This window comes from Lycium ferocissimum, chromosome 7, assembly GCF_029784015.1.
Source record: "Lycium ferocissimum isolate CSIRO_LF1 chromosome 7, AGI_CSIRO_Lferr_CH_V1, whole genome shotgun sequence".
NCBI lineage: Eukaryota > Viridiplantae > Streptophyta > Magnoliopsida > Solanales > Solanaceae > Lycium > Lycium ferocissimum.
In genome coordinates this window covers 34,854,861-34,866,512 of record NC_081348.1, presented here as the reverse complement: position 1 = coordinate 34,866,512, position 11,652 = coordinate 34,854,861, and the positions used below count along the sequence as shown (strand labels likewise).

The window sequence follows — 11,652 nt, the reverse complement described above, 5'->3', positions numbered from 1 at the left end:
AATTAGAATAAAGGAGGGACAAAATTGGGTGTCAACAGGGGGTCCACGACCTTACGTCACCCCGATGAAGTATGATTATCTATGAGTCTCTATGTATGTATTGCTATAAGCATATTATGATAAGCATGTTATGATGAGTTATGATAAATGCATTATGATGAGCATATAATGAGCATGTTGTAATGAGCATATGATGATATCACACCGCGCCTATACGGCGGGCGGCTATACACCATGGCCAAATGGCATGGGCGGCGCAGTAGTGGACGGCATGAGATGGTACCCGGACGCGGGAGGCACGGACGCGGGCTAATATTATTGATTGTCACACCGCACCTAAATGGTCGGGCCTTATACACTTATGCATACATGACATGATGATGTTTATGAGAGTAAGCCGGCATGCACTATTTCTTTTATGATACGGTAAGTACGGAGTTGCTCCTCATTTGATGCCTCCCCTATTTCCGATGTTCTATTATTGTTTATGCTTTACATACTCGGTCTGATATTCGTGCGCGTTCTTTCTTCGGACGCCGTGTTCATGCCCACGTGGTAGACGAGGAGGTGACCCGGACTTCATGGGAGCTAGCATTTGGTGGTTTGAGAGCACTCCATTTTTCGGAAGTGCCACGAATTCTCTTTTGGTATATATACGTATATTCATGTTTTGGGCATGACGGGGTCCTGTCCCGTCCAGATGTCTAGTATTCTAATAGAGGCTCGTAGATACGCAGTGTGGGTAGTCTGGTCCCATGGCTTGTATGTATATGTATATATATATATATATATTATTTGATAGCCGAAGGGCTTATGTTTATAAAGGCTAATGTATTTCAGAAAAAAAGGCTTTTATATGATTATGAGCATATAGTATGAATAACAGCAGATAAGCAGGTAAGTGAGTGGTGTTCGGTGGTTAGCCCCGGATACCCGTCGCGGCCCGTAGCTCGGGTCGTGACAATCACCTTTGTTAAGCTCGGCAACAATATTTTTTGCAGCAGTTGACATACTGAATTAAACAAGTATAAACTATCATGAGACAACTATGTACTTTTCACATGCCTAAATTCATATACATAGAAATTCCGAAAATAATTAATCATGTTAATATTTATTTCATACTAGATTCAGAATCAAAAGTTCACTATGTTCCCAATCATCATCTGAATTCTAATATATCGTAAATTTAACATAATTAATCATCTAAGGAATGATTATCTTAACTCACACAAATTCAAGATAGAAAATTAAATAAATTCTATAACAGATATAGAAATAAAAACCATTAACAATACTAGCATTAAAAATACAAATTTGCACATGTACACACACACAATATCTCATTGTTAGTTTACAGTACTATGGAGGATTCATTCCTCTTAAAGACTTGAAAATTCCATTTTTTTTAACACACAAAAAATGCCAAAAAAATTTATTTCAATCCAACGGTATGCAGAACTACTGAAGTAAAAACCATTATGTAGTTTTACTGGATTAGCTCTATATTCTGAAAGTTTTCCCTTAAAAAAAAGGTTACCAGAATTCATCCAAATCTGAATCAAATAATTAATATTTCCATCAATTTTAATATGAATTTATGGATTCCTTTCAACTTGTTTCATAAAACAATTGACTATCTTTCGTTGGAGACAAAACATCCAAGTAGCCAAACCAACCAACTTCATAGGAATCTGGTGAATTTTAACCCTTCCATTGTAAGCCCTTATAATATTTCTTCTATTTCTTTCAGATGGTAAACACATCCCATACAAAAAGAAATTAAGTCATAAAATATAGAACAAACACCAACAACCAGTGCTACTCCAAGCATCTACTGCTAGTACTCATCCTTTTCCTATTTCTTAAAAAAAATATGTGAAATACTTGGGAAAACATAATGTCATATTCTAAGTCAGACTCTCATCCGAGTTAATTTATGTCAACCAATAGAAATATTTAACTAGTGTCAAATATGTATTGGTTGTTTGGACGAAAAAAGGATTTTCCATAACAGGTAAGTTTCTATACAAAATTTATGGAACGGAAACCCAAAAAAAACAGGAGGAAACTTATAACTGAAATACAAGCCCTATATAGGGCAAAATTACTTTCCTTTGAATTGAAAGTTGAGACCTTTTCAATTGGTCATATTCAATTAAAGCCGAAAGTAAAAAAAAAAAAAATTCCAGAAGTCTTGTTCTCTCAATTTTCAACAAAAAAAAAAATGAAAAAGAAAGAAAGAATCATAAATTTCATTAACAGTAAGGAAGAAAAAGACGTTCCATTCAAATATACCAAACAATGATTATGGTATAACCCAACAATTGAAGAAATAAAAACACAGATAGGCGCATATTAAAAAACGGGCGGCCCTTTTGAGAGAAAACGCCATAAATAGTCCCTGAACTATGGGAGTAGGTCTAAAATGGTCCCTGAACTATACACTTACCGGATTTAGTCCTTTAACTATTCAAAAACTTATCAAATTTGGTCTCCGTCTATTTTTTTTATAAAAATAACGTACAAACTCATAAACCATCATGAGATTAATCGTTAAACCATTTCTCAGACCTATATTTCTCTCTCCCTGCTTTCTTTTCCTCAAGTTCGTTATCTAACCTCAACTTTTCTCCTCAAGATCTCTCTCGCGTTCCGTAACCGACGGACTGCGTCGGTTAAAATCGACGAAAAATCGACCCAGTAGATCGGTTTTGTTAAAAAAAAAAAAAAAAATTTAAAAACCGATGGTGTCATTTTAAAAAACCGACGGTCTCATAAACTCATGAAGGTTTATGAGTTTGTACGTTTGTATAAAAAAATAGACGGAGACCAAATTTGATAAGTTTTTAAATAGTTAAAGGACTAAATCCGGTAAGTGTATAGTTCAGGGACCATTTTAGACCTACTCCCATAGTTCAGGGACTATTTATGGCCTTTTCTCGCCCTTTTGACGCCAAAACAGAAAAGCCGCAAAACAACATAAAAGAGATTTCTTTATACGACATTATTTTCGTAGGAGAAAAATTAGACTAAGAAACGAATTAAAACCTGGCTCTGATGCCAATGAAAAATTAAATCAAACACACAATTTGCAGGATAATTGAATTCGTTTCACTAGTCAAATAGTGCAATCACATATTTATGAAACACGAACTACACCGAAATAGTCACAGTCTATATCGCGTACCTTGGTTACAGAAGTTCGTTCTTGCTTTCGGAGAAGAATCTCTAATAGAATCTTCAAGTGAACTTTGCGTTAATTAGAGAAGGAAGAAGGAGAAGTTTTTGTCTGTGTTTTTGGAATAAACAATTTGCAGGAATTGCTCTCCTATTTAAAAAACACAAGACATCTGTTTAAGCGAGTCCTAACAGTTGTGTCTTTTCATCCTTTTAATATAAATTAAATATATAACAAATATATATTTATTTATTATTTATATTTATATGAATCCGGGTTGACCCACGTGGGTGACCCAAATCTAATTCCGTCATTAACTTTCACATAGCGAATTACTTATGAAACTCTATCAAATTCTGAAGATAAATAAGGTTGTCTTCTTATTTTTTAACTTAGACAACATGACCTTAACTAGTTTTGAACTTTAGTACCATACATTTTCATACAACACGTGGCCAAGGAGGAGGAAAGAAGAGAAAAAGTATATTGAGTAAAGTTTTCTTCATCATATTAGAATTAAAACACCAATTACAACAGCCAATAAAGTTTTCTTCATCATATTAGAATTAAAACACCAATTACAACAGCCAATACGTTTGTCTTAATTCTTATACTTTACTTTTGGCAGGAGGAGTCATCAAGGATTAAGGAAGCTGCAAAGAAATATCCTTCCACTGGAAAAAGAATCTCTTCATGCAAAGCATTTCCAAAAAGCCTTCCTTTTTCTTCTTTCCCTTCTCTTCTTGAAACCATCTATAAATAAATGACTTTGCATTATCTGTCTTTGCTACATCTAATTTGTCATATATCCTTCTTTTCTTCACAAAAAAAGAACATGTCATTGATCCCTCGCCCTCGAGTTATTGTCAATGGAGTCCAGAGAATGAGAACATACCATTACTATTGGTGCAGAAATTGCCAAAGATCCATTAGGACAACTTCAGCCAATCCATTTGAAATTTTATGTCCTCATTGTCTTGGCCAAGTTTACCATGAACTTGATGTTACAAGGCCTAGGCCAGTACTAGAACCACAACCTTCCTCGAATTCTCGCCTTCTTGATGCCTTGGCACTCATGACTGATCCATCAATTAGGCAACGTGACAACCACAATGGTGATCAAAATCATCAAAATAGACAACGTGCTCGTGTAATTCTCCGATTTATTGGCCCTGATGATCAGCCTATTAGGCCTGTGTCTCCTCATGAGAACATGTTTTCTTTGCCATCGATTCAAGAATTGACTCAGAACGATAGGCCAGGGCCGCCTCCAGCGCCTTCTTCAGCAATAGATGCATTGCCAAGAATTGTGCTAACAGCAAACCATTTGGAAAATGACTCTGTTTGTCCTGTTTGCAAGGATGAGTTTGAAGTTGGAATAGAAGTTAAGGAGTTACCTTGCAAGCATTTTTACCATTCTGAATGCATTGCTCCATGGCTAAGAATGCATAATACTTGTCCGGTTTGTCGGTGTCAGCTGCAAGGATTCTCAAACAACGAGGACCAAAATAGTTACACAAATGAATTTAATGAACAAGAAGAAGAGGAGAACATGTACAATCTTCTAATTTGGGGTTGGACTCAGCTTACTTCTCTTTGGCCTTTTAGTTTGCTGTCAAGTTGGAGACACAGATACTTTTAACACTTTTGAGACTACAACTGTTTTTCCTAGAGGTCAGCTATTGCTAACACTTTCCGAGTTTAACTTATATACAATCGTGACTATCTATATGATAACTATAGGTAGCCGTCCATAGAAAATGAAATTAGTAACATGGAAAATAAGTTAGGTTATCTGCTACAACATTAAAATACTCTTATTGTTATTTAGTTCTGATAAATCTCAGCAACCCCTTCACAAGAAAGACATAAAATGATCTAAATTTTTCACTAAAGAATAATAATTTGATTTTTGGACAGGGAGAGCTCGGTGGAATCCTTGGATATTCCCTTGATAATGGTTGCTGCTGAATTGGTTCTTATTCGGTTTAGATACAGTAAAGAGTAGTAGTTTGCTTTTAGTTCTTTGCTTCATTAGGCGCTAAAGCAGGTATGTTGACAAAACTATATATCTTTCTGAATCTGATGGATGGAAATTATCTATGAATGGGGTCAAAAAACGAGACTCACCAGGTATGCGCCTCTCCTTCCCTCTCTGTCCAAAAGAAAAAAAGGATTTAAGTTGCATGCATTGATAGTGTTATTTTCTTATTTTTTTTTTAATTTTACGTTATTACTGCAAATTAACTTGATATAGTAGGTTGCTACTCAAATTTTTTTATGTTACTGTATCAACTATGAAAGATACTTGTTATAGGCTGAGGTGGAACTAGGTGTTGTCAGTAAGTTAATTGAATCCGCTCACAAATAGGGCAAAATTGACACATAAGCTAAATTGACACATAAGCTGTAAATATCCTTAAAGGAAGATTCTACAGTTAAACTATGTGATTCAAAATTTCTAGTAAATCTACTTAGGGATTCAAAAATTGCTTTTAGGTCAGAGGTACAAATCCTATGTGATATTCTAGTATTTTTTCTAATCCCGTATATGTATTCCTAGCTCCATCAAACTATAGGTCAACTTAAAAAAATGAATTCAGTTGAAATTTAGTATTATGTTGTTTCTAATTCAAGGTAGTTAAATTGAGCAAGAGGTTGATAACAGTAAAGCACAAATCTTGAAAGGATGCAAATTGGATTCCTCAAAGCATCACAAGGCTTACAAAGCACAAAAGAAAATGACACTAATTGCAGTAATTTAATTTCAGTTGGAACTCTTCTTTATAAGTCACTGTTGTTGATGTTGATGGTAGTTCGACTAGTAGACTCGTGGAATTACTTTCAGCCAAGAAAATGCAAGAAGAAAAATAGAGAAAGAGAAGCCTCTCACCATTTCAATTAGGACCATGTTCAGTGTGGCTTTGCGGGCAATCTGCACGATTGACGTTATTCAGGGTGGTCTTTAATTTTTGTCCCTCAAATACCACAAATAGGTGATATTTAATTTTTGCCTTTCGCTAAAAGTTTCGGGTTCGAATTTCCGCTCAGACAAAAATTAAAAAAAATCGCAAGGTAGAGTTTGAATTCGCAAGGCAGAATTTTATCTTCAGGCACAAGACAAATTTTACCTTGGCAGAGTTTTACCTTCAGGTATAAGGCAAGATAGAGGTCTGGATTAAGGCGGAAAAAAAAATTACTCAATTGAAATTTTGAAAAATTCTGCCTTAAGGCCTAACTTTTGCCCGAATAAGCCTAATTTAATTACGAAACTCTGTCTTGCGATTTTTTTTTTAATTGAGCCGAAATTTGAACTCCAATCCTCATGGTATTAAGCGAAGGATAAAAATTAAAGACCGGTTGCTTTGAAGGGCGATCCGCACAAAAAAATTGAAATTTATATTTGTCCTTCATGGTCAAAATCATATGTCAACAACCTCAATATCAAACAAAACTAAAGCTTATTGTTCAGAATGATGACGATACCATTAACAAACAAATAATCATTTGTTGTGGTTGGTGAAGGAGTGATTAACCAATTTCCTGTGAAAAAAGTTAGTGATCCAGGAGGTCACTTGTTAATATATCCTACTTTCAAAAAATTAGATCAATATTTAATTTGAATTTTCTGAATTGAGTTATAAGTTTAACCACTTTAGAAGACATTTAAAAAAGGTTATCTCAAAAAATTTACGTGGGAAAACATGACACGAAATTAAAAAAAAAAAAAAAAAAATATATATATATATATATATATATACCTAAGAGAGAAAAGTAATCCCAATTTCTCGAGAAGAGGACAAATTTAATTTAAATTGATTTTTATTTTTATATTATTATTTTGAGGTGGCGAGGTTTAAAAATGGAGAAACGATTAAAAAAAAAAAAACTATTAGTCTACAAAAAGAACTATAGCGGAGGCATTTACAATTCTGAGAAACTAGGAGGGACGGTAAAGCAAGTAACACGATTTTAACAGTGGTTAAATTAAAATAGCGGGTATATGGTTGGGGTTAAGAATTAAAGGGAGCGAAATGGAAATGGCTGGTTGGGCATCTCTTCCATCCAATAATAATCCCAAGCTAATAGCCACATGGGGTCCCACAACCAGCCACCTCATCACCAACGCCGCCGCTCTCCGCCTCGGCGATTTCCTCCACCGCCGTCTTCAATTCTCTATCAAGGTACTCTACCCTTTTACTGAATTTGCTTTTTTTTTTTTTTTTTTTTTTTTAAATGTTGCGTGCAAATTGATCCAAATGAAAGGAAGAGAACACTGAGAAATATTACAAGTAACTTGTGTGACAATTGACATCATATTCCTTTCTTAAATGTTTTGATCACCCTATTCGAGAAAATATTGCAGGGTAGAATTAGTTGAGGTGGGCGCAAGCTGTACCTGACATCATGGTTATAAAAGAAAAAAAAAAAAAAAGACTATGACTCATTTTCAGACCACCCTTTTCTCTCTAACAGTGTTTTGCAACATCACTTGCTATATCTTGACATAAATTTGTTTTCAAGTAATTGAAATACTACAAAACCTTTTGGCCTGTGTTGTGTTTGCCGCAATGCTGATCTATTGGTTATGAGTAACTTGGAAAAGAGTGACAGGAATTCGTTAGCAATCCTTTGATCTGTTACAGTCAATCAACTATATCTCATTCTTGAACTAGCTGGGGTTGGCTGTATAAATCCTCTATATCCATTAGAGGATTCATCATAATTTGCTTGTTTTTGTTGTCCATCAACTCTACTAGAACCCTCATCTCTAAGAAAATGACTGCAAAGGTTAAGGGGTTGTGAGAGAATGAATTAGACATTGGCCGTTCTAGCTGTAAGAGTCTCAGCATGTTGAATGGCCTGGTCAACTCGTTCTGTATCACGTAGGCAGATTTGCTTTGATCTGTTGCATGTCTCCTTATACTAGCAGTATCATCAAATTCTGGAAATGCCAAGATCTTAACCACCGTTTTTCTTGGTCCACAGCACATTTATTGTCATGTTCATGGGCCTAAATTGAAGGATGCATGGCATAAGTGGACCCTTCATGTTACTGGATTCAATATCCTTCAATGGTCACAGGATGTCTTCTCTGCCCAAGACATGAGCTTATTGTTCTTCAATGCTGATGAAAGTAGAAGGAAATTCAAAAAAATTCAGAAGTCGTACTCAAACTCATCTAGATCATTCTTTTCTAGTGAAAGAAAATGGACCAACATATTCCTTGCACTTAACATATTGTAAGTTTTGCATTCTTAACCAAAACGATGTGAATATTATGATTTTTTTTAATCTTGGATTAATGTTTGTATAAGTCAATTAAATCTTTTTCCCTTTACCCACTCAGAATGAATGAAAAAGCCTTCTTGCAAATGTCATGAACAAATAAAATCAGAAAAAGACTCCTTCAAGTTATGGTGTTGATTGGTACAAAGGACAAATAGTTATTGTTACAAAGAGAAACTGACAATTTCTATCTCAATCACTGCAGGATATATATTGGACAAGTTGCAACAGACGGCAAGCTTTTATTTTGGGGAGCTAAGGTTAGACTGGATTAAACATGTAAATAACCGACTTATTATTTTCTATATTAACAATTTTCTTTGTGTGGTTGATTGATATGTGGTGCAGATTAACAGTCTTATTGATAAAGGGCAACTGTGGAGGCTGATTACTTCGTCATTCTTGCATACAAATATAGTGCATCTCATGGTCTGACTTCACTTTATGTTTTCCTGGATTCCTAGGTCCCTCTTTGGTTAAGGTTTTGAAGCAAAATGTGGCTTCTTTCAGGTTAATTGCTATTCCTTGAATTCTGTTGGGCCTGGTGTTGAAAAAGTTAGTGGCCCTAGAAGATATGTTGCTCTGTACTTGACGTCGGCAGTTGCAAGTAATGACACATCACCACATATGACATTCTTATTTCAAAGAAATAACTCCTATTATAGTGAATCTGATTGTATCTTCTGAAAGAAATCAGGTTCAGCTATGAGTTACTGGCTTAGTAAGGCACCTGCAGTTGGTGCCTCAGGAGCAATTTTTGGATTGGTAAGTTATGCTATTCTTTTGCACTTTTGGTGGACTTGCTAATTGGTGTATGCAACTGAGGTTATCATTTCATGCTATTTCACGATTTCTTGTCCCTTAAGTTACATCCAACTCCTTTATAATTAAATGTATACACTTCTGTGGACCCATTATGTATGTAATACTTCGCCACAGACTTTATGAGTAAATCTCATTTCCATTTTACTGGGAATATTAACCTGCCTTCAAGTTGTATGTAGTTCAGGAAAAGGTAGACTTTTTAAGTTTCAATTGTTGTAGTGCGTATCTTGGGATGCTGAAGTACGTTTCTGGCGAATTCAAGTAATCTATTTAAGTATGGAGCTTTCGGAACAGCGGCTGAGGAAATTAAAGAATTAGACTTATTTCTTTTTCATTTATCAGGTTAAGAAATACTCATCTCCATGGTTTTGTGTCATTACCAGGTTGGTTCTTTTGCAGTGTTCATTTTGAGGCATAGAGGCATGGTCAAAGGCACTGAGGGGGATCTTCGATACATAGCAAATGTGATTATTCTAAATATGGTAAAGCACTTTATTCCCTATTCAGCTCAATGCCCTTTTGTTGGCATTCACCAAGCGAGTAATAGAGGGCATGTCTTATTATTAAGTATATTCTCCAAATTTGTATATTCTTGTGATCTTTCATCGGGTGAAGATGCTATTAGTTAAGGAATGAAAATTAATTATAAAGGCTGCTCATATATGAGCTCACTACCATAATACTTACACGTCTATTGATTAATTATCAAGTTTGATCTATTTTTTTCCCTATTTCGGTCCTAATTCATCAAGTGCTGGCAACCATTTTCCTTGCAGGCTATTGGACTATTGAGCAAAGGGATCGACAACTGGGGACATGTTAGTAATATCTAACTTTGCCATCATGTTCTTGATCTGGATGTATTCTGTGCTTACTTTTATCACATTACTTTATGAGCCTGCATTTTTACTTGTAACAACAATTAATGGCACTGCCAGCATCTCCCACGTGCATCTTCCTCTTTGGGTTGAGCTGTTGAGGAGTAATGTGTCTTCTCTTCTCTTGCTTTCCGTTAATTTATAATTTCTGATTAGAGAAAGGAACAAAAACAAAAGATCAAGATCATTGCCCGTAATTTTCACTTTAGCCATTTTATACACCATATTTAAGAGCTTTGCTTTCGAGAACGCAAAGTCTCTGTGGTTCCTCAGGTTCCGACAGAGGTTTATTCATCTTGTAAAAGGTGGCTTCCACTTGTTGACATACATTCTGTGAGTTTTTTATTTTATTTTTTGATACCGAGAAATCTGTCTAGAGCCCATTTTTAGGACCTACCACAGCCTTCTGCAAGGTTTTACCAAATCTGTATTCAAGAAATGGAAGTAGTATGGGAAGATATATCATTCCTCTTCTGGTCACATCCTTCTCTTTTGTTTATGATAACTGTGGTGTCCAAGCCAACTTGTGTGCACCTCGACTGGTCACGTCCTTCTCTTCTTTGTAGTTCCTAACTTCCTCCTCTACCTCTTCTTTTGTTTTCCTATTTTTTTCTCCGCCCTTCCATTTTGTTTTTAATGCAGTAGAAATGTTTAATAAGTACATACATACATCCAACTGAAATAATTGCTTTACATTGGCATATGTTTTAATGGTTGCATGACTTTCCAATTTTTCTCTTATGAACATTTCAGCTTGGAGGTTTAATGGGTGGAGCTGTAACATCATGGCTTCTTGGCCCAGCGTGGAAGATTCAATCCATCTCCAGTGAAGGACGACGAGTTTTTGCTGACACGGCGCCAATTTTCTCTCTCATTCGAACTAAAAGGGACAAGTCATAATCCCTACCATTGAACTGCTATTGTGCCAGCTGACGTGACTCAAGCCTTGAGCACCAGCAGTTTTACTGATTTTCCCAATACATACGACAACTGTGGACGGCATTTATATATTCATACACTAATGGAGTTGTGGATGATTAATGATCCAGTTCACAGCTCTGTGCTCTATACAGTTTGCCTTTGTGTACAGGAATATGTGACCAGAAAAAATGTTAGGAGCAAATTGGAGGTCATACATCCCTTTCATTAACTGCAGATGGTGGCCTGTTATGCGGCTGTATTGCACCTCAGTTTATCTGTCATTACTTGGGTTTTCAGGCATGTCAATAGGTTCTTGGTAATCTGATTTAGGCGCTGTTGGTGTGTATCTAATGTACGCTTTAGTTTATGCTCGTCTGGTCCATTTGTACAATATTCCAGTTAATAAATGTTCAATGTTTTGTTGATTTTTTTATTCAAATTTCAATATCCTTAGTTCTTCCTCTTAGTTAAATGTGGAATAGAAGGATCCATTTTTCTTTCGAGGTAGTTTGCTAATGCAGGTGTTTCAATTGAGTTCTTGAAACTTGTTACGCATCA

General features: G+C 35.5%; 2 protein-coding genes across 6 annotated transcripts; both read left to right on the top strand.

Moving 5' to 3' along the window:
- The first annotated feature begins 3,668 nt into the window (after positions 1-3,668).
- On the top strand, positions 3,669-6,844 carry LOC132064605 (E3 ubiquitin-protein ligase RZF1-like). Of its 5 annotated transcripts, none has more exons than XR_009416585.1 (3): positions 3,669-4,855; positions 5,102-5,314; positions 6,030-6,844. XR_009416585.1 is itself a non-coding variant. In XM_059457643.1 (2 exons), exon 1 carries the CDS (start codon positions 3,945-3,947, stop codon positions 4,821-4,823), a length of 879 nt encoding a protein of 292 aa, XP_059313626.1. In that variant the 5' UTR covers positions 3,669-3,944; the 3' UTR covers positions 4,824-4,855; positions 5,102-6,844. The 5 variants fall into 5 exon arrangements, 1 of the variants encoding a protein (XP_059313626.1); XR_009416584.1 differs by having other exon boundaries at positions 6,010-6,844; XR_009416583.1 differs by having other exon boundaries at positions 5,823-6,844.
- Positions 6,845-7,160: 316 nt separating this feature from the next.
- Positions 7,161-11,519, top strand: LOC132064604 (RHOMBOID-like protein 10, chloroplastic). The gene is made up of 9 exons (XM_059457642.1): positions 7,161-7,365; positions 8,171-8,424; positions 8,676-8,730; positions 8,819-8,899; positions 8,981-9,077; positions 9,168-9,235; positions 9,679-9,777; positions 10,072-10,113; positions 10,927-11,519. Exons 1-9 carry the CDS (start codon positions 7,216-7,218, stop codon positions 11,071-11,073), a joined length of 993 nt encoding a protein of 330 aa, XP_059313625.1. The 5' UTR covers positions 7,161-7,215; the 3' UTR covers positions 11,074-11,519.
- The last annotated feature ends 133 nt before the right edge of the window (positions 11,520-11,652 follow it).

Coding starts and splice junctions, on each gene's coding strand:
- LOC132064605 (XM_059457643.1), top strand. CDS start 3,945: ATGACTTTGCATTATCTGTCTTTGCTACATCTAATTTGTCATATATCC.
- LOC132064604 (XM_059457642.1), top strand. CDS start 7,216: ATGGAAATGGCTGGTTGGGCATCTCTTCCATCCAATAATAATCCCAAG. Junction 8,900..8,980: donor CAAATATAGTGCATCTCATG/GTCTGACTTCAC, acceptor GGCTTCTTTCAG/GTTAATTGCTATTCCTTGAA. Junction 9,236..9,678: donor CAGGAGCAATTTTTGGATTG/GTAAGTTATGCT, acceptor TGTCATTACCAG/GTTGGTTCTTTTGCAGTGTT.